Below are 24,676 nucleotides of genomic sequence, written 5' to 3' on the forward strand. Positions count from 1 at the left end.
TTTATTCAAATTAGAATTTATTCGTACTTAAGCAAACGCCGCACAAAAAATAGTAACACTTAAATGTTAAAAGATCTCTGCCTGCGCCTATGTGCTCACAATGTCGCGTATACGCACTGACTGTCGCACTCAGCCCACAGCGGCACAAGCAAAGAGTCTTACTCCGAAACACAGCTGACACATATTTGGCGGCATATTCCAACCGCTTCCAGTTAACAACTGCGCATGCGCTTCCAGTATATCATAACAACAACAACGACAACAATTGCAAAAAAACGAAGTAAAAGCAAATGCCACGAGGCAACACGTGCCCACCTGTGGCAGCAATTCACGTTTGGAGCGCGCGGACGTCGCAAGGGTGAGCAAAGAAAATTATGAACAGCTGTTTCAGTTTAGAGTTTTGAGCAAACACATGCACATACAGAATGTAACAGAGCATAAACGATGATACGCAGGTGTGTTTGTGTCTTTGTAATTTATCAATGGCAAACAAATCAGAAAAAAAAGAAGTGTTGTGAGGTGGCATTGAGATTGATTTTTATTGTTTAAATTATATTAAAACTTGCTGTCACAGAAAGAAACGAGTGATATTTAAATTTATATATACACTTCTTTTGAAAATAAATGTTAAAAACAATAATGTATTTTTAAATCTTGAAACGATTTTTTTTTTAATATTTAATTATATTTTTATGTTATTCATTTAATTGTGGAGTTTCTTTCAATCGCTTAAATTTATTTTCTAAGAATTTTTGATAATTGTTGTTTCATATCAGATGGCAACGTTACCCCGAAGTTTTTTATAAAACATGCTTTAATTGCAAAATTAAAATGGGTGGCAACCACATATTAATTTAAACTCACTATTTTCTTTGTATACACATTGCAAGACAATTTTGAAAACTTTTGCATATTTAATAAAAAAAAGTTGTGTTATCAGATGGCAACCTTGTCCAATAATATATTTATAATTAAGCTGGTTTAATTATTTTTCTCGTTATAAGTTTTCTGTAAAAGTTTTCCCTCATTTTCTTATTTTTGAATATTATACAAAAAAAGAAAATAAATAAACCAGTATGAAGAAGTCAGTAATAATAAAAGGGGGTGTTGAGATGTTGAATACTGGAGACGCTATTTACTAGTTTCAAAATGAAACATTTTCGGAAGTTTTTGAAAAATAAAGTATTGCTGTGTGAAATTTACCTACCTACCTACTCAATTGTCTATATAGTCTATAATTAGACAATACATTGGTTCTCATAGAAGCCACATTGCTTACTACAATGTATTTAGGACCGTTTAAAGAGACATATGTTATTTGAAAAATATTTCGTATTCGGGCAGTTTCTGTACACACTTAAGCTTCAGTCTTTACGCAATGGGTGTACAAGGATTTTTATTAAGAAATCGCTCATTTGTCACAATCGCCGATATCATACAAATAACTGTCTAACAAACCTATGGATTAAAAACAAATCGCTGTATGGAAAAATTGTTTTCTTGACAAGATATTTGCACAAAATTTGGCACAGATTATTATTCAAAGCAACGCTATAATCTTCAAATATATAGTTCAGATCGGCCTACTATAGCGTATAGCTGCCACACAAATTGATCGATCAAATCAAGTTCTTTTAAGTAAAACTCTTTTATTTGGCAATATATCGAAATTTGGCATATATTATTATCCAAGTCAACGCTATAATTGTTCGAACCACTATAGCATATAGCTGACGTACAAACTGACTGATCCAAGCAAAGATAAAGATCGGTTCTTTTCATTTTCATTAAGTAGTCTTAAATCGCCTAAAGGGTTTTTTCTGTCAAAAGTGCACATAAAAAAATGAAGCCAAACTTACGCTTTTTTTTTTTTTGTATTATTTTTTTTTTGTATTTGGTAATTTGCCTCAATCTTGATAATTTAATTGTAGTGAAATTCAGCACCTTGCACCTCAGTCTCCTTCCCACTACAAATACAAAATAAAATTTTGGACTACATCGTATGGTCACTGTAGTAAACGTTGTAAGCTATGTACTTTTTCTTGCTTTACTTTGTCCAAATCATCTCTTGTATGATAGACTGTCAAGAAGAAGTGGATATTTTAGGTAATACAATACTTTTTGAAATATTTGCCGTGGGCACTAATAAAAGTAAAACTAATTTCAACTACAATGGTCTCATGTTGTCTCGCAGCCAAATTGCTATTCGGTTTTAAAACCAATGTACAAAGTAGCTCTTCAACGACACTTCTTCCTTAGATATTCTATTTGTTAGTTTAGCAAAAACTCATAAAATAGTAAAGAAGGGAGCTTTTGAAATACATTAAAACCAACTGATTCGAGTGCACGGCAGTACATTTCGTTAAAAATAACCGTTGAATAGAATGGCTTTAATCTCATATATACTTATATATGTATTAGTATGAACAGAAAGCAATTTAAAGGTAAAATATTTTATTATAGAATGTTTACTTCTTAAAACCAGCTTGTATTAATGAAGCATCAAACACCAAGTCGTAAAAAACAAAATCAATATAAATTATTAGCCTACCACGCATTAGCTCTCATCTGCCTGTAATATTTACGACCAATTCATTTTGTAATTTAATGATTTTAATTTTTCGCCCACAGACTTCTTGCGCCTGAGCAGCCTATTAACTAATGATTTCTGTTCGTGCATGACTTCAGATCAAATATCTTTGGTTAGTTGGCGAATAATTTTGTTACAATATAAGAAGCCAAACTAAAAAAAAATTAAAAAAACAACATAGTTTGGATTTCACTGAAAACAAATAACATATAGCACACGCACGTGTATGCACAAACAATGTACAGTAATGTGCAAAGTTGGCGTGATCTGCGACACTTTAAGCTCTAAAAGCGCCAACACACATCATTCACGTACACGGCGCAACGCACACTTACCATCGTGGCTCCCCGCGCGCAGCACGAAGTCAGTGTCAATGATTCCTTGTAGTAGTTGTTTTTTTTTGCAGATTGCTGTTGCTTACTCATTTTTTTTTTGTCTCTATTTTTTTACTGTTTACAGTTTCTATTTTTATTGCGCTCATTAACCTAAAACAATGAAATGCGCATCTCAACGAAACGCAGAAAATAACAGAACAACAACAATAACCAAAACAACAAAAAAAAAACAATAAACAACTTAAGATCACATAATACGAGTAATGTCAGTATGAAATTACAAGCAGTGCAGGCATTGACATTTCGACGCATCGAAAGTGACAGTGAGAGTAAATTGGCTAAGTGTGCGACCAGGGCGTATTAGTAACATTATGGCGGCACTATGTCACAGCAGTGATAAAGGTGAAGTGTGTGCATACGTGTGTGTGTCCGTGTATTAATAGAATTTTTTAAACGCAACGTGTCACATTGCATTTAATTAAGGCTATTAAATATTAATTTAATTTAACTCAAGCAGACGGCGCTTAAAAGTCCACGTGGTGAAATGAGTGTGTAGGTTAGCGAGAAAGAGTGAGCGAAGTAATTCAATTCAAAAGGCAGTCAAAAAATAAATTTGAAAATTATTTATGCGTTTAGTAGACTTTTGCACTTTTAAAAATAGATTATGCAACAACAAAAAACAAATACATCAACAACAACAACAACAACGAACCATATTAGCACAACGGTGTGTTCAACAATAGTATATTAATATATTTGATTATCTTTCGAGTGAAATGCTGCTACTAAAGCGACTACAAGTGCGAGTTGAATGGCTTTTACTACGAACAATACAGCAGTGACCAGAAAAAGGTTAGCATTATCATAGAAATTTTACAATTATTGAAAAAAAATATTCTCTGTACTTAGTTTAATCTACCTCTGAGGCGCACAGCTAGTGTAAAAATAAAACAAAAAAGGTTTTATTTTTTCATATTTCTATAGGTTATAGCTTTAGATATAACATACTAGAAATAATTGAATCTATATCTCAAATAGTTTTTGAGTTACACGCTTCTGAGGTGTAGCCGCTTGATTGAGTGACTACGCAAAAACTAATGATGCGATCTTTATCAAATTTCTGATGCTCTGTATATAGTTCTCCATACAATGACTTAACAGTTTTCTTAACTGTTCAAAAATCACGTTTCGGCAGGTCAAAAACAAGCAAAATTTTGAGTGAGATTCAATGCTTATTTCTAAACAGCGCCATTTTGTCTACTTTGGATCTTTTTCGACCGTTGGTTTTTGTACGAACAATACCTTCTAGTAGAGAATTTTTGTTTTAAGTTTCATTCAAGAAAAGATTCAGAGGCCCTGCAACAGTGGAGAACCTGTTGGTTAGCGTTTTTTGAGATCGCGTGTAACTCCAAAGCTTTTAATGTTTTGCTTCAAAAAGTTTTACTGCTTATTCCTAAAATATTCAGAAATGTGCCCAACAAATTTTAGAACAATAGCTACTACATAGATGATATTTTTTTCACGAAAAATCTCAATTTCAGAGTTATCAATCGAAATCCATTAAATATCCCAGATTTAAAAGAGATTTTTTTACAAAAAATCATTTTGTTATTATTAATATTATCTTTCAAATGTAACGGACAAAGCTTGTTTTCTTGTTTAAAAATTTTGCACCACCTGATGCCATTGAAACAGGTTGCAGACCACACTTGCCTGAGCGAACATGTTGCCAACAGCGCCAAAAAGAGTGGAACCAACTTCGCCTACCACCCACCGGCAAATAGTGCTGCACTTAAGAGCAACCATATAAGCTCTTTGTATGCTAATGTTCTCCACACGGCCAAACACTCTTTTCCCTCTCTCTCTCTCTGGTACACACACACACAAACATACGAGAAACGCTGCTAACGTAACGCTGCAGAAACGCTTGGCGTTCATGTGGAGCACTCTCCGTCGTTTGTTCGTCATTTAACGCCGTTAAAGAAGGACGTTCGTACGGTAGCGCGCGGACGTAACAACGCTTTTCTGTCGTTTCTTGGCCAAAAACAAAAGCAAAATGCAATAAAGCACATGCAAAAGCAGTAGGAAAAAAAACCAAAAACATGAAATGAAATTGTGGCAGCAAGAAAAAAGTGCAAAGCAGATACTAACAATGAAAATAATTTGAATTTTAATTATTTGTCAAGTGCTTAACTAAATACCGCTGCTCTTATCAAGTGGGCGAAAATAAAAAATTATAGAAACATTTATATATATCTACACATATTTGTATTTTTGCATTGTATTTGCACTGAGTTTGTGCTTTTAATTTTCTGCGCGAAAGTGAAATTGATTACAAAAAAAGTCATGAATAATTTGTAATTAGTGCGTAATTGAAAAATTTTACTTATAATTACAATTCGTTGTTTTTGGCTAGCGTTTGCGGTTGTTTTGCGATTATTTTATTATTAATTTTTTAATTAAGTGCGAACATTCGCGGCTATTTTTCCCTCGCGCGTGCTGAGAAAATATGTTAAATACTAATAATAAATACTTAAAAGTTGAATATATTATTGCGAATAACTTTGACTTTAAAGGTAATTTGAAACCATGAAATTGGTATTTCTTTTAATGATAGTGGAAAGAAAAAAGAAATATTAACATAATCATATAAGTAATCATAATAAAAGTAATCATAAAATTTAATGATTTTTTATATTTCGAAAAACTTTTAAAAGATCGATTTAAAAAAAGTATACATAAGCAATGAAAAAGTAATTAAAATAATTACAAAACGAACGCTGATTAGTTTGAAGTAAGTAATAATAGTAATAAAAATAGTTATTCAAAAATTCCTGTTTAGTTTGATGAAAAGTAATCAAAAAGTAATTAAAATAATTATTAAAAAGTTTTTTGAGCAGTTTGAAAAAAAGTAATCATATGTAATAAGTATAATTACTCAAAAATTTCTGATTAGTTTTAAAGAAAGTAACCATAAGCAATCAAAAAGTAATTTAAATAATTACAAAAAGAAAGTAATCAAACTGTAATTAAGTTAAATAATTCAAAAAATTCTGATTAGTTTGATAGAAAGTAATTATAAGTAATCAAATTGTAATTAAGTTAAATAATTCAAAAATTTCCGATTAGTTTGATAGAAAGTAATCAAAATGTAAAAAAAAATAATTATTCTAAAGTTCCTGGTTAGATTAAAAGAAAGTCATCATATTTGGAACAGCTTTAATAAAGTTTTTTTAAAATAGGGTTGACACATGATTACTGTAAATAATATTAAATATGTACAATAATAAACGTAGGGCATTTCGGAATAATTTTAGGAAAACAATTTTATTAAGATCTATGCATTTAAATATGGTTGCCACCTGTCCCAAAAGACAAAACTGGGCTATATATTCCAAAATATATAAAATAAAGAATACTTACAGAGTTGCCAACTATCAAAAAAATACATTAATATTAAACATGTCTCATGAACTACCTGAGAAATTAATCTAATTGCCGACTATACAAATTTTAAAATATTATAACTTTAAAATAGTTTACTCTTAATATATTTATAACAGTAAAACCAATAATCATAAATATTTCTCAAAGTCATAAAACTGACAAATAGCTATTTATATTATATTAGTTATTATTACAGAGCACAAAAACACCCACACATTTCTCAACAACAAATACTCGTACAACAACATATTTATCAATTCATAAACTCATCGGTGGAGTTAACAGCACGAAATGGCTGTAGACGCCACTGAAACATATGATTCATTTGCGCTGCTACTACAAAGAGCGCAATTTACGCTTACAACTGCATTTTCTAGACAGCTGAGAGAGAGAGAACCGAACTCATTAAATATTTCTTTAATGACTCGTGTAAAAAAATAAAAACACTAATAATATTATTACAATCGCTCAACAACCCTAAACACTAGTGTAGCCTGATCAACCAACAACAAAATGATAACACAAGCATACACTATACAATAGTCCGTTTTAAGAAAGTCTCACCTGCTTCAACAAACACTTATTTTGAAACCAATTAGCATATTTATTCGTATATTCCCACTTTTGCATTAAAATTTTGTCTCAATAACGCTCTCTCACGCGCTCTCACTTACAAAACACAGCAACAACCCTCTCGCATTCCATTTCATGCCCCAATTCAAGTTGCAATACTTGAAATTTTCACAATTTCCTCATTCCTTTACATTATTACAACGAAAAGTAATCAAATCTCATAAAGAGACAAAGAAAATCCAACATATGGAGCAAGAGCTCTCAATACTTTCCATAAAAACATTTTCTATAGCAGACAAATAAAAGCACCTTTGGTTCCAAACGTAATTCTAATAGGTATTCCCCAGAATACAACTGCTACAACAACAATAATAATAAAAACCAAAAAAAGTCCTTGCTACTCATGTTGCGCTCTTCGGTTCGCTCTCTTTTCTACTCACGCTTCATTAAATTCGCATTATGAAAGTTACGATAAATGAGTGCATAAAATAAGAACAAAAGACGTGAGCCATAACAGTAAAAAAAGCGCAAAACGTCAAAGTAACAAACGTAAAAGTTATGAGGACGACTTAAACGGGTGGTAACGTAAACGGGGAAGTAACCGAAGCAGACAACAGCCAAGTTTATTCGTACATGAATATGGATAACATTCTTTTTTATTGTATTCCAACAGATGCAGGACATTAGTGGCAGTGTTAGTGAGAAAAGTGAGAAGGGAAGTGAAAATGTAATAGGTGAGAAGAGTTTACGCTTGTAAAACGGAGGAAGGACATACGCGTTTCAAGTGGCAGCAGATTACAGTTAAAGTCGCATAAGTAACGGTATGGAATGTAATGAAGAAGGGAATCTAATATTATGGCGTATGCAGAAAAAGCAATTAGAAGAGTGAACGAAAATGTTTTTGTACACGATAGAAGTGGATTCCCTGAGCATATTGTTGTTATATGAGGTTAATTAAGAGTGAATTCCATTCAATACTAAATATTAAATTTTATGAAGGAAGTTATATGATATTAGGTTAAACTGATTAAATTAAAATTTGTTTACTCAATTAAACTTGAATAAAATAATAACAAGCTTACCTTAATCGGAATTAATTATTTTTAATTAAATTTAAATAACTAAAGAGTAAATAAAATTTAATTTTAAAAAATATGAATTTTAGTATATCAATTAATTTATAATAAAAATTATTTAATTAAGTTGAACTAAAAAAAAAATATCATAATAAAATAAATTAATTAATTCAAAGTAAACAAAGTTATTTTGAACTAAACAAAATTTATTTAACTTAATTTTAATTGAATGCAAACATTAGAGCAATAATATAAATTAAATACTAATTAAAGTTAGTCAATTATAAATAAATTATTTGTATTTTAATTCAAAAAAATGTTTATACAAAATAGATTCAATTAGCTCAATTGAACTAAGCATAAATATTTAACTAAGAATAAATTAATAAAAAAAAAACATATATATTAAAAAAAGTTAAAGTAAATTTAAAATTATGCATTATGTTAAGTTAAATTTAATTATATCAAATAAACCTAAACCATTAATAGACAAAATAATTTCAACACAAATAAATAAAACATATTAAATTAAATTATTAAAATGCATCTCCGTGATTTAAGTATATACTTTAATTATAGAATAAACTACAATGCATTAAATTATATTAATTACAAATTAGTAAAGTTAAACAAATGGAATTAGCCACGATTAAATTCAGATAATTTAACTTAAATTAAAGTCTGTTAAATTAAGTCAGACTAAATGTCATTTAATTGTATTAAATTAATTTAAATTATAAATTTACTTGAGTCAGAATATATAATTCATACATTAAATGGAATTAATTTTAATAAAAATTTAATTTAAATTTTAAATTAATTTAGTCTTTTTAAATAAATATTTTTTTAAAATTAAATTAAATTTTTTAAACTAAAAAGTAATTAATTTTTTAATAAATGTTTTAATAACAAGTTAAACTAGCTTAACTAAATTTTAATTCATTCACTTAAATTAAATTAAATATGTTTTTAATTAATAATTAACATAGCTTTAGTTTAATTTAACCCTTAAATTAATTATATATTTCAAACTAATTAACAATTAATAAAATATAATAAATTGAATTTAATTTTAAAAAATTTGTTAAATTTTTAATTATAATTATAAATAAATTTTTAATTAAAATTTTAATTTTAATTTTTACATAAATAACATTTTTTATTAATTTAAAAAAATATTATTTAATTTTAAAAAATATAAAATATAAGCATATAGAATTTTAATGAAAGTTCAACTAATTTAACTAAATTTTAATTAATTATCTTACTTAAAGCAAATATATTTTTAATTAACAATCAACATAAATTTAATGTACATAGTTTAATTTTTATAATTGATTTAATAATTTAAACTAAAAATTTAAATATAATAAAAAAATTTAAATTAATTAAGTTTTAAAATAAAAGTTAAATTAATTTATCTAAATTTTATTTAATTAACTTGTATAAAATCGTATTTTAATTAGCACGTAGCATAAAATGTGGGAACTTACTTATTTTTCATTCTTTCATTTTCAGCATAAATATTTTCCAAAATTTAATGCGAAAAAAAAAATTTAACGTGACACATATCAACGAATTTTTCATGGAATAATCAATAGAAATAGCGAATGAAACATATACGAAACTTAGGGCATAAAAACTAAAAAAAAAAAATCGGCAAGAATATTTTGAAAACACCTTGTAAAAAACACACAAATAAAAAAAATCTCAAGTGAAACGAAAAATCAGCGTAGCAACGGCGCTCAACAGACCCAGTCGGAAAATTATAGTGCAAACACACATATATACAAAAACAAAGACCAAGATTGAATACTTTAAAAACGAAAAATATTAATTTAGTTTAAAGCGGAGATGCTACAACAATACTTATAACGACCAGCATTAAATGTAAAAGATGTTAAAAAGCAACAACAATAACAATAACAAAAATGTTGTCATTCTATGCAAATTACGTGCTACACACGTCTCGACTGACGCCCACAATGGCAATAGCGCTTGCTAAGCTGCTTGAACTGAATATGCCATAGATATGCACAACTACACACACACACGCTGTGATGAATGTGTGAAAAAGTGTAAATGTCATGACGTTTATTTATTGTCTACGAAAGCCACAAAAGCCGTAACACAAATAACAACAACAACAACAGCTAGTCTGAATAGTTAAACCCCCAAAACAAAAAGTACTATTTATACGTGTTTGTATGTGTGCGTGATGCAATCACCACGTTCGGTGTAATAAAAAGCGGCAGAGAACAACAATAATTCGAATAACAACAACAATAATACCAACAATAACAACACCGGCGAGTGAAAGCAATATTACGTCAAGGACATTGACAAGCTGAGCAATCACGACGCAGGATAACGGTAAACGAGTGGCCACACGAAGTTGATAACGACGGCGTAACGTGCAAGCTAACGGTTTTACACAAAGATTCATGTCATGTGTGTGTATTGTTTCATACAACTTTTTCACTTTGTTGCCCGCGTGTGGCAATAAAAGCAGCAAAGAGAAGAAAATAACAGAGACTGTCATCGATACGGTTGAAGAAACAGCCATCCGGTTGCTGGAATTCAATTGCAGACACCGACAAAGGCAGCTTACGACTTAGCACACACATTTATACAAACATATTTGTATAAATATATATACAACGAGTGTGTGTGGCATTTGTTTTGTATTTTGTTCATAGGAAGAGCTCGGCAAGTTAGCCTTTGTGCTACAATTACTTAAGTCTCGCACACACAGCTACACATATTTACATATATACCATATTTGATGTATATGAACAGATATCACCTAGAATGACTGACGGTTATGCGACGTTGCTAATTTTAATATAAATCAAGCTGCTCAACATAGCAACGGAGAAGCAGAATAATCACCCACATTGCTGCAACAACAACCACAACAATAAGAAAGTTGAAGAACAAAAATACCCAACCAACTAAAAGCGCTTAACACAAGCAAACCTCCCTGCAACTTACCACCCAGCGAACATCTATACTATCAACAAACAATAAATACATACAAAAACAACAAGAACAACAACTAATTCACCTTCAAAGCTTTAAGGATTAAGCAAGCATTAATATCGATCAGTTACAAACGACAGCAAAAGTAGCAAATAAACGAGTAGCAGTACATAGTTGCAGCAGGAGAGAAAGTAGTCACAACAGCAACAATAGCAACAAAAGCAAAACCAAAAGACATCATAATATACATAAACGCGATAATAGCGTCTCACGTTGCCGCCACCAAAACGAGCAGAAAGCCTACTCAACAGACAACAACAACAAGTACGAAATAATAACACACATACATACGTATGGTATGTGTATGTTAGTGTTTGTGTGAGGCAGCATTAGCTTGAAATTAGAGTCCTCTAGTACCACCTATACAGCTGTCAAACACGCGCTAACAGCAATCTACAAACAACTACATACCTACATACAAATAAAACACTTCGCCTGCCTGCCGAACAAATAGGAATTCAACGAAATGGCACGACGCAAAGGAAGCGGAAGAGGAAGTAAGTGAACAAATAGCATTATGTTTGACTTAATAAACAACAAATAATAAGAAAAAAATAGTTAAAGGCATTACAAAAGTTTATATGGGGTGTTCCATTAATGTTGAATAAATAATATAACTAAGGTGGGATTAAGTTTGGATGGAATAAAAGACTATGTACTGAAGAATGTCTTGCAAAATTAACAATAGCAAGTTGAAAAAACTTTAGTTGCACTATAATACCCTTCACAGTTGCATTTGTTATAGCAGCAAATGGTATGAAAACATATTTTTCGTGCATTTGGTTGCTTTGGAGAAAAAATAAGTATGCAAAATTTCAGAGCGATAGCTCAAAAACTGAGTGAATAGTTTGCGTATATACAGACATAAGGACATAAGTCATCTATATATATTTTTAGAAGGTCTCCGACGTTTTCTTTTGGATGTCACAAACTCCAGTGCAGGGCATAAGTGTTTATCAAGGTATCCCGAAAAAATAACTTTAAGCAGTGATAGAAATCAGTCATATCTCAAGTTATGCTCAACGCTTGGCGAAACTAAGGCTATTATTGGTATAAAATTATAATATATTAGAGCTAATACGTTTACTAAAACTTAGATCCGCTGTATACTAATAGCAGATATCAGCCGCTGCCAGCTGAATTATCCACTGATGCCAAGTTAAACATATTCAACTAATATTATGAAGACATTCTTCATATTGACTGGTTTATACTTGTCGAAACCTGTTTTGTGGGTATTAGGGGAGCTATGAACCGATATTGTCCAAAGAGACCAAACATTCTAAATTTATTTGCCGAATCTTTCATAAAACTTGTGTTATACCTTCATCGATCATTTCCCAGAACTATTTTTCTGTCGTGTCAACACGACGATCGTATCCAAACCTGTGTAATTCCTGGATCCCTTAAAGTCATATTTTACATTTTAGTTAGTTTCGAGGTTTAAACAATTCGTCGAAAATCGCACATTTACTTGAAATTTAGTCTACGAATTTAAGGTGGCTATTTGGAGAAACCGTTTCGAAATCCTTTCAAATAAGAAAAATATTTAAACTTGAACTCCTAGTTACTAATACCATTTTAACTCAGTAGAAGTCTAAAGCTCAGAATCGTTATGAAAATTATTTCTAAAAAATATTTTCCAATTTATCTAAGTTTTGTGTAGGTTTTTGAATAGTTATTTTACATAGCTCTTAGAGTAACCTTCTGATACTCATATATAACGTATGCGCTTGAAAAAAAAAAATAAATAATGGGTCTATGTGCATCACTACTGTATATTTAAGAAAAATCAATTTCAAAACTGAGTTGTTTTCAATAAAAAACTTCAAACATCAAATTTTGAATATTAAATTTTACAAATTCTGAGCCTTATCTAAATATATTTTTCGAATCAAATGAATTATTTAATTACATCTAAGCATAAAAATCCTTAATATATAAAGTAATCAGAATCTAACACATGTTCAGTGTTCTCTGAAGTATTAGAATGGCTATTCATTTGGTAACGTTTTCGATACGTCACTTTTCTGTTTACTGCATTTGAAATTTTGTCGCTTGACAAAAATATATATGTCAAGTTATTATTAAATAACTGAGTTTTTATCATTGAGATAATATAAACTCATTTAATTTTAACTCTTTTCCACTTCTAACTCTATTCGATTGAGTCAGTATAGTTTATTTACACTAGTTGCTTGTTCGATTCGTATTATAAATAGTATATCTTATAAATGGCGTTTCGAATCTTTCCTTAATGTAGTCAATTAGTAAATTGTCTTTACTAAAAATATATGATATATATGAAAAAAATACTAAATGAGACATTTAGAATATATTTGAGGTGTTTAGCTATCAAGTGAAAATTCTTAAGAATTCTTGAGATCATTAACAGGCAATTAGAACCGTAAAAACTGCAAAACTCAATAATTTAATAATCATTTCAACATAATTTACATTAGGCGGATCTAAAAAAACCTAACCTCAAAATCATATATACTGGGAAATGTAGAAAAAATATAAAAATATCTATGTAAACTTATCCCAAGAACTCTATATATAAGCTAATTGTATATTAAGCTCGTCATGTTACTAACTTAATAATTTGTTAATCATAATGCTTAATTTCATGCTAATTAACAATAACAATATAGAGAGAAAAATACTTCAAAGCTTATATTATATTATTTTCAAATCAATTTCCCTGGAAAATATGTGTGCGTTTCACTTTTAATGCGAACATGCTTTTACGCCTCTTAACTCCATTTATTTTCTCATTTGATTTGTGAATTTGTAACTTTATATTTTGTTTAAAATAGAAAACTAAATTTATTTGCATGCTAATTGAAAATTCGTGGAATTACGTAATAATATACCAGTTCTGATGAGTTCCTAGAAATATTGCATAAAATGTCAATTTCCGTCATATATATAAATTTATATGCAATTACTTCGTTGGAAAAGTAGCACAAATTTCTCGATATATTTGCTATTGACAATTGTTAAAAATGTCTTGATTTTGCAAAAATATTAAACATGTGCATATATAAAAATATATCCACCAAAAATTATAAATATACATATGTACGTCATTTGTGCCTGTAATTATATTAATGCCAGTTGTTAGTTCGTTTCGCCGCTCTCTTAGATCACATTTAATGGGTTGACAAAAATATTAACACATAAACGAGCCATCGAGTTCGATGCGGCCATTTTATTTAGACTTTGACTTACCTCTCGACTGACCGTTAGGGGCAAAAAAATATTTTTGAAAAATACTCTGAGAAAAATTTTACTAAAGTGTTTTTTTCTTTGTTTAGTTAGATTTTGTATAATTTCAAACGATTGCCTCGAGAAAAACAGTGGTCGCACCTTTTTTCTGATTTTAAAAATATTGTTTGAAATTGAAGACGGACGGAACTTTTGGCAATCTCATCAGCTATTTCGTTTTCCTGAATGCCCTTGTGGCATGGAACCCAGTAACCATAACCTACACTAACTTATATGTGGTGTATTCTATGAATAATGTATACAGATTTATTTCTCTAGCCAAAGGCATTGCAAAATACGAGTAAAGATAGCACAACTCTTTTCACGCGCTTATGAGTAACACCTCTGTCTCGACCGTTTTTCATTCTGCAACCATTTAGTCTAAATGCCTTTGCAATCATGTTAATTATTTTATTTCAAAGTTTCTTGTGAAATTCCGCTTAAAAGGCGATGATTCATAGAATATTCCAAGCCAATTTATGCTTTTATTATTTGATTACTTTTTTTTTGCGGCGTTTGGTAGAGGATATTTTTAAGCTACTAACCTGCTTGCTTTTTTGCAAATTATGTTTGAGTTGCCATGCTGCATTAGGTAGCGACAGCCGAGTGCTAAACAAGCTCTTGGCCAACAAGTTTTGCTACCAGAAATTGCGTTGCGCCATTAGTTGACTCATCTGAGTGAACGCAAAGTCGAGGGAACACCTATGACGGACCAGCACAAGCAAGCGTGAATGTTTTTATTTTGTACAATATGTATATTTTTTTTGTGTGTGTATGCTAGTGTATTTACGTGCATTTTGGCGTGACTTATTGTGAGTCAGCGTGTCGCCACCCGCAATATGGTGTGAGTTTACTCAGTAAGTAGTCATATCTAGTGGCGCAAACAGTTGGCTACAGTGCTTTCTTGTTCGGGGAAAAATTTCAGTCTAAATTTTTCTTGGAAAAAAATGTTGAAATTATCGAAAATAAAATTTTCTTATTAAATTGAAAATTTGCTGCTATTTTAGTGGCATGCAACAGGTCTCTAGTTAGTCAAAAAAGTTGAAATTTATTATTATTTCATTTAAAACAACAATTCTACTTATTAAACACGCATTTTAACCCCATAACCTGCGTTAAATATTATAATTTTATTCCATAAGACTAGAGGACATCAGTTGCGCGTATATTCAAATCACTTTCACTTTATACATTCACTAGATATATGCAAATACGTATATATTTATCGGTTTTTTTATTATACACTAAATATTTTTATTGCTGTAAGTTTTCACCCCGATACACTTTGTCAAGCTGTCGCCATTCAAGGCTAAGCATTGTTCCATCATGTCTGCCCAAGCATCTAGAATGCCGCTAAAATAAAAATTATTTTTATCGTCTCTATATATTAATATATTTATGCGTTGATAGATATTTGTTTGCGTTAAATGTGTCAAGGCGTTTGGGCAGGCGATATTCCCAGGAGCGACACATTATAAGCACACAAGAACTAAAGTGACCTCTAAAACTGTTGCTTTTGCCATTTGAGAGTAGCATCCCAATAAACCAGTAACTTTAGAGTGAACACGAACTTGAAAGGATATAAGATGTCTCAACCTACATTAGCTTCCCAATCACTTTTCAACAATTGGTAATAACAAATGTTTCGGTTAAAATACGATTTCTCAACCCTTTTGGTCTTCTCAACTGTTGATGTAAATAATTATTTATTTATTGTAAGAAACACCATTTCTCAACTCTGTTCTCAATAGCTTCGTAACTATTGATATCCATAAATATTTCTTTCAACTAACATCTATTTCAATGAAAATACTATTTCTTAAACCTAACACTAATTCATTACCGAAAAAAACTAACTCAATACAAACAAGCTATCTCTTAAATTATCTCGTTCTTAATAGCATCTCAACAGTTGTTATCGATAAATATATCGATTAAAATGCAATAATTTTACTTTTTCTCAAATGTTTATTCAACTAACGACGACCTCAATAATTAATTATTTAAAATAAAAAAAATAAAATATTTCAAAAAAAATGTATAACTTCTCAACGATCTTCTCAATAGTAACTCAACTGTTGATAATAATTATTAGTTATTAATTATCTAAAATAGCAATAAAATAAGCTTTCGGAGCACTTTTATGTTTATTCCTAAGAGCGCACTATTTAAATCATTAATATCTCAAATGCTTGTTCTCAACAGCATTCTCAACAGTAAGTACACAATGTAAATTTCGAATAAAATCAAATCACGAGTAACAAATTATAATTTGAAAATGCAGTCACGGTAAACTATATTATTTAGCATAATTCTTAAATCACGATTACTGATTCTCAACAGCAACTCAATAGCTTCTCAATGTTATCGTGGCAGATATAAATTCCCAACATTAAATTTATTAAATTTCAATAGTATCTCTACAGTTGTTAGTTTTCAATAGCGTCTCAATAGCAGCGCAACATTAACTATATAAACTTAAACTTCATTTTAATAACATTCCAATATTACTGCAAAAACTGCCAGTTCTCAACCTTATAATAAGAATCAACAGCTCAAGAGCGGTTTACAAACAGTTTTAAAACTCGCAAAACAAAAAGTTTACTTTAATGTACCTAAAGTGAAGTTCATAAAGTTTTTAGAAATATTTTTTAAGTGTTCGTTGGGTTATGTCCACTTTGTAAGAGTGTTGCTGTGATACTGTGACTGTGTGTTTACCAGGAATTGACATTGGTTTTTATTGAATTTATAGTCGCTTGGGTTGTTATTGGCAGGCAATTTATTTTCCAGGCAACCCAACCAGGCAATGCAGCATCTTGCTGTTTGGCCTTGAGAGCACAAAATTAATGTGAAAGAAAAAAATAATGAACACAAAGGAAATGCCGAGAGACGCAACGCTTTCAATATGACAAATTAAACGGAAATTACATTATGCTTTTTTTTAATTGCATAAAGCAAATAATCGCCTACATAAGTGTGATGAGCAACATAACCTAATGAAGTATCGCAAACGTGCTGAAAACTTATGTTAAACTACAGACATAAAGGTATATCAGAGCTATTGGGAAAGAGTAGCAGACAGTCAGTTGGTGGTTACTCAGAGAAATAATAAATAGTTCTGAGAATTATTGAGGCATTCAGACTTTGTCACTACACACATTCGTCTAGGAACCAATTGAACACTGAACGCAACAAGTACAACATCAAAATGTCGACAATTCTTTCATTATGTGATGAGTTTTGGGTTAAGTGCTGGTAATATTAATGAAGGTCCAAAGCCTCCAGAAAAAAGTGAAAACGCTCTTACTAAAGGCCAATTACCGAAAATTTTCGCAGCACACATTCAAAAACAGTTCAATCTGCTCGGATTCTAACCGTTTAGTATATGATCAAGTATAATACTCATCCGACTAATACTAAAAGTTAATTTTTCCGGTATCTAAATTCTCTCTTTTGTTTGTTTGAAGAAATTTATTTTGCTCTAAGTAAGCACAAACTTCGAAACATGTATTTTAAAAGCTTTAACGGTTTCCTATGGCTTCGAAAGTTATTGACAACGTAGTCTACTCTTGTAGGACTTTTAAATTACTCAATTAAAATTGTTGGGTGTCAAATCCACAGTGAAGCCTTTAATAAATCATTATTTTGGTCGATCCCGGTTATATAAGGTATGTGAGGACCGCCGATATTAAGGGCGAAGTTATACCGTATAAATAAATATTAATAAATGAATCTTTATACCCCAAACATGGTATATTAAGTTCGTCACCAAATTTGCAACACAAAAAAGGAAACGTCGGAAACCCTATGGCGAGGTGAGTCGATTTAATCATGTCCGTCTACATTTATATACGCAAACTAGACGTTTAGTTTTTGGGATATCGATCTGAAATCTTGCAACTGTTGTTTCCTCACCAAGTAGCTGCTCAATTGTCGGAGCCGCTAATATCGAACCCCTGTAGGATGCCAAACCAACATTATTGAACAAAATCAAGTTCTCGTATGGAAAACTTTTTTATTTGACAAGATATCCTATATTATAATAATCAACCACGCTCAAAGTTATGCCTCCTTACTTGTTTAATAAATATTCTCGGAATCGTATACAAATTGCAACATCTACGTGTTCACTTAACGCGCCATGACATCTTATTTTCCATCATTAGGACTTATATTCGCACACCCACACATGTACATAACTGTAAACAATTTTATTTTTTTTTCGCGTATGTGTTTGGGTGAGCACGTGCCACCTTTTACAAAAACATATACAAGCACACAAATAAAGAGACTTATCATTTACGCTCCACTTACAGTTATTTCCTACAACGCTCCGCACTTTGCTGCAAGTTTACAGTACAACAATAACAGCTAAGCAATGTAAATAAGAGTTACACACATATACACTTAAACTTACACACTCATACATACATACATATATGCTTCTAATAGGGAAATAAAAGCAACCTGTTTCCTCCCCCTGCTTGTCCTTTCCCCCGACGCCGCACAGTAAAACAAGCAAATATATTGCAAATTCAGCTGGGAATAAATTTCTAAAACGGAATAATAGATTAAGCAAATGTTCAAGTTTTTCGGCATGGGTGAGGGGCTGGAGTGTGGTGCTATTTATGTATGTCAAATACTCATACTCATCAGCGCGTGGCGGGGTGAAAATCTCGCCTGTGCTGAATTTCCAAAGCATCTACAAGCAACAGTGCCGAAGCCGACAAGTCAACTGTGCGAAAGCAGCAAACTGAAAGATTTTCCGAGTAAAATGAAATGAAGTAGTGTGGGCGCCAAAACTCCAAGAGAAGGCAGCATGTTTTTGCCATTTAAATGCGAAGTTTTGGAGAATCCAAATTAATAAAGAGAGATTTTTTTTTGCACAAACTTGCCTGTTTTCCTACAAGTTTTTGTGGTTATATCCACCCGCACATGTTAAGTTTAGACAGTGGGTATCGGAAGAAGCGCAATTACTGTACCGTTTGAGGACTTGATATGCCTTAGTTATATGTTAAATTGTGGCGGATTGAAATTAAAATGATTTGGTGGCAGTACGAATTAAATTACATATGTGAAGTACCTTCAAATAAATATTCATACTCTCACAACCAGTTGCACGAAGGCTTCGATGATTTTGCATATTTTCCAACTGTTAACCACGCCTATTTCACATACAAGTATACTGGTATTGCCTGAAAATTAAACTTTTAATACCAGAATCATATACTTATGATATGTTAAATTTACGCAAGTACTAGTAAAAAAACTTTAATGTGAGTATGCATTTACTTCAAGGTCAAATACTCGTCTATTGTCTTGCAATAATGTGAAATGACATATTTTGGTACTTTTCGATATCAAAAAATTCGAAAACGTCCTCTAAGGGCTCTCTCTCTGATTATTTATATAATTTTATAACAACTGAATGTCCACAGTTTCATAAAACTGGTCTACAGTGTTCGAGTATAAGTTCGATTTTGAATGTAAATAGTTTTGCACACAATTCATGACACTATCGGTGATATTGTAAGATTTGCGCTCGATTATTTTTAAATCTTAATTTTAGTTTTACATAGTAAAAATCAAAAAACAAGAAACAAAATAACAAAAAAATAAAATATCAGTTTAATTTTGGAAAATAATAATGCATCAAGAGCAAGAGACAAATTTCGAAAACATATGTTATAACTCAATTAAACGACTTTTATGAGTTCTTTTTTTATAATTTTCCAGTTGACATTCTTTTTATTAAGAATCAGCAATAATCTGTTATAATGGGACGATCCCATCGGCGTTTAGGTATCCATTACTTTTAGATCCAAGTGGAATCGCTCGCTTTGTTTCTCAGTATAATTATCTAAATTATACGAAAATTAATCCAGATGATTCATAGTCTAATTGAGTATTACATATTTTCTTCTAATTCTAAGCTTGTCAGCATATTTTGCAAAATTTCTAAAAATTTGGTGGCAAGATTAGGAGAGACTTTCTAAAAATTAAATTAAAACAAGATCCTTCCATATCCAACGCTTTGACAAATGGTTTTATAATCCCTTAATTTATCATGTATCAAGTCGCTTAGTTTCTTCCCTTTCACTTACACTGATAGATTCTGGGAATTTGGCGACATCATTGCTTCTAAGCGCATGCGAATTATTTTGGAAGCCCCAAGGGAGATTTTAAGTATACTGCATGTTTAGATATCGGCAAGTAAAATTTTTATTATTTTAAACCTTCACATCTTTCGGATAATTTATAGGATATTTTCGGTAAAAAGCCTGGCAGTGGAGATTACGTGAGGCTTGTGTGAGCGAAAAAGGGGGAGCAGAATCCAAATCATGACCGGAAAAATAAATTTTATTACTAATATTGGACCTATTGTAGGCAAATATATTAAATGCAAATTTCATAAAAACAAGAGCACATTCAAAACTTTCATGAATGAATTCTTAAACTGGACACTTGAAACCATCGAAATTTGCTAAAATATCCAGGGCAACAAAAAAATTTTTTTTTTTGTTTATGTAGAGCAGTGTAATAATTTCCCAAACTCTTTTTCGTATACATTGTGGCCCATACATTGGATATCCCAATTAATAAAACTTATGAAATCTGCACCTGCAGCTACATTTCTATAGGCAGTTCTTTAACTTAACCTGATTCGAAGCATACTATCAGAAAAATTTGACCTGGAAACTACATTTTCACGTATTTTAATACAAATATTTATTACCGACTTCAAAATAGCCGCTTGAGCTAATACAAACATGCCAACGCTAAATGCAATTCTCCATACACTTGTTATAGGTCTCGGCTGGGATGGACTTCAGTATCTACAGCGAATTTTGGTTTATTTTCCGTTTCGACTCAACTCGATTTTTGCAACATCATTCACTATATTTTTAGACAGTTGCGAAGTCATATTCATCAAAACACATCTCGTCACCAGTAATGTTGTTTTTAATGAATGTAGAGTCCTCAGCATCAAGCATCTTTTTTGCAACTTTTATTGCAATGCTTTTTTTGCAAGAAATTCAGATCTTTTGATACGACTACGCTTCGTACTTAAAACATTAACCAAAATGGTTAAGTCAATCCATAAGAGATATTGAGTTCTTCTACTATCTGTCTGATGCCAACACGAAGATTTTTAAACACTGTTTCGATGTTATCGTCGTGAACAGAGGTGGATAAACAACGCGCATGAATCAAGTTTTCGATGGCTTCACAACGTTCACTAAATGCTTTGTGCCACACAAATACTTGTGTTCGTGATGAAGTATGTTAGACTCCCCAAAACACTCTGCAACATTTGCAATCGTTTCGTAGTTGTGATTCCATTGAAAACGCAAAATTTCAAACAAAGTTGTTGTTCAGTTTTTTTCCATGCTAAAAATTGCTAGAAAAACTACTCGTGTTATGATATTGAAAGGGTACTCTGTTTTAACTGCATTATACTTGTATTGTCTGCTGCCTTCAGATTAATTAAGTTTTAAACACCGAAGCAGAAGTGGAACTTCGATACAGTACGTAAGAAAAATTATAAAATATTTCAACTGGACAGTTTACAGTGACACAACTTGCTCTAAATTATATATTAAAATTAATTATTCGACAGTTCACAGTAAGTAGTTCATGAGCACAGTGTTGCTTTTGCAAGTACAACGCAGTAAAATTGAAAAGGACGCTGACTTTCAATTCCGCCCTAGTGTAAAATATTTTAGCACACAAATTAACAGTAAAGGTAAAAAAAAAATCAGCGAGGTGATTTGAGAAAATGGAACAAAAAAACTTTCGAGTGTATAAAACACTCACTTGCAAAGCAAATAAGTCAAAGAAAATCTACACCAACGAAGTAACGGTAAAGTAAAAGAAAACTATACTTTCTTTTTGAAGAAGAAAGTTAAAAAAAAGATCTTTGAGAAACACAAACTAGATTTTGTTGTGAATACAAACAATGTTTCATTCGTCAAAGGGTTGCATTTGAAGGGGTGCAATGTTACTGAGTCAAAGGTTTGACGTGCTTCATTTAAAAGGGGAGTTTGGCATAAAAACTTATTTAGCTGAGTTGATTGAGGGGGTGCTGACTTTGGATGGCGCGAGGTTTAAATTCCGTCCGTTACAAAAAATTAAATATAAAATAAAATAAAATCACGAAATAGATTACAATTTCAAGTATTGAGGTATAATACTGACACTGACATGAAAAAGTTGACCTTTATTAAACCTTCCCTCAGGTGAAAACACATGACAAGACGTAGATTGGATCAAATCTTAAGGCTGATACCCTCGCAGGAAACTGTTATTGTTATAGCAGTTATCTGTATCCTGTTGTGGTGACAAGGCGCAAGTTAGTTGTTATCGAAATCATATAAAGAGAGGCCGAGGAAGCCTGCCGTTTCGACGGGATCGGACCATTCATAGAGGCGTGTTAGATGAGTGCTATTCATATGGTGCGCAAAGACTCTATTTGAATAATTCTTTTTGTTACCAAAACCACCGAAAGATTGATCTGAATTCTCACTAGCTTCAAATATGTTAAGGCAGTTGGATTCGTATTCAACAACTTTGTGTATGAAACTCAAGATGTTCCAACCTTAGACTCTGAAGAACGGTATAATCCAAAATGAATATTATTCTACTTTTTCTTATTTGAAAAAAATTTAAAATCTGCATCCGTTAGGGGTTTAGGTCTGAATCTGAACCAGAAAGATGTTCCAGCCACGCTACTACTGCTACTTGACCAGCGCCCAAGAAAGTCACGTGACTCGGCCGTACAGTAGTAAACTAGATAGTTAAAGCTCTAGCCATTTCTAAATTTAATGGTACTGGGAGAGTGTTCTTCTTATCCATGCTTATTCAACTTATAGTTTCTAACGAGTCTGAAAGAGCAGATACTCATTCAGCTCTTATTACGAAGTAATTGGATGCAATTCTCAAATGTGAGTCAGTTGAAAGTAAAAGCTCACCACTCGAAAAGATAGATCTACTGCGCTATCTGAGTGGTAGCCACCTCTGGTAGAAAAAAGCTGCGGTACAGTGGAACCCTATAACTGTAGTTGATGGAGAGACTCCAATCAAAAACTGCCGTTGCAAGCTCCTCTCTGCGCTTCGATCCGAGAAAAAGTTCACGGTGCACCTCCTCCAGCGGATCCCGACTGGTCCCTCTTAGGATTCAAAATTAAATGCGTAAATTTTTAGGATTATTTGTATTTGTATATATATATTTTTTTTCAATTTATATCAGTACTAATAAATAAGACAATTTTTAAATGAAGTTCACTATGCTCCAAAATATTCGAATTCAAATCATACCAACTTCATAACCCCAACGTTTGCAAGTTAGGAACTTTGTATGCGAACATTTAAGGAACACTGAGCATGAGCTGATTTTTAATTACGATTGTCACAACAACTACAAACACAATATTAAAGCAACAATAATTGAAAATTGCAAAGGCGAGCAGACAATTGACACTAGCCGCACACTGCTCGCATCAAGTTGAACAAATCCACAAACTGCGAAAACCGGCATGGGTCAACCAAATACCCAGCTATACAATGAATAATACATATATGTATATAGACTCCAACACATGCATATATACCCATCGTCAGGTGTATTTATAGTTGCTGCAAACGCGCCGCAACAACACATAGCAACAACACAGATCAACCAAAGAGCCAACCATCCAACTCACCTCAATGCAGTCACACACTCATAACATAAAATGTTATATATATATATATATATGTATATCACATACATACATACATACAAACAGACGCTCAGCCAAGGTGACTGCCGTCAGTCGTCGGTCGTCAGTCGATTGTTGTACGAGTATTTACCATTGAGTGAGCTAGCCGAATGCCTCAATGATTTTACGATAGCCAAACGAGCTCAACACGCAACGCAGCTCAACTCAACTAGGTGCCGCACCCGGTCAGCCACCCGGTTGGCGCAACAAAATACGAATAAGAAGAAGAAGAGTTCTGTCGGCGCAGCACACAGCTGCAGTTGCCGTTCACTTTTGTGCTGCTTGCCACATGAAATGTTGGGGATTCCCTTACGTAATCCGCACCAGCGTTATTAGTATACACACACACACACAAATACACTCGTCATGTGAATGTGAAGACAGAAAACCAAGCAAAGCAAACGAGGCAAATGCGCGCCAAACAAACGATAAACCGCACGAGAGAAGGCAGAGGCAAGGCGAAAAGCGTGTAGCCGCTAACAACAACAACAACGAAAATGTCGTTAAAACGACGACAAAATACAGTGAAAACACGTATGTATGTGTGTGTGTATGTGTACGCCATTAACGTAGAATGAAAAG

General features: G+C 31.9%; 1 protein-coding gene across 2 annotated transcripts in view; it reads left to right on the forward strand.

The window, feature by feature from the left end:
- Positions 1-5,275: 5,275 nt before the first annotated feature.
- shn (schnurri) overlaps positions 5,276-24,676 on the forward strand; it is a 156,393-nt gene continuing 136,992 nt past the window's right edge. Inside the window, exons 1-2 of one of the 2 annotated variants that reach the window (XM_036357864.2) lie at positions 5,276-5,501; positions 9,540-11,560. In XM_036357864.2, coding sequence (XP_036213757.2) covers positions 11,530-11,560 — 31 coding nt within the window. In that variant the 5' untranslated portion in view covers positions 5,276-5,501; positions 9,540-11,529. The remainder of the gene's footprint in view (positions 5,502-9,539; positions 11,561-24,676) is intronic. The other variant, XM_036357873.2, reaches the window with a different exon arrangement.

Source organism: Bactrocera oleae, chromosome 4, assembly GCF_042242935.1.
Source record: "Bactrocera oleae isolate idBacOlea1 chromosome 4, idBacOlea1, whole genome shotgun sequence".
NCBI lineage: Eukaryota > Metazoa > Arthropoda > Insecta > Diptera > Tephritidae > Bactrocera > Bactrocera oleae.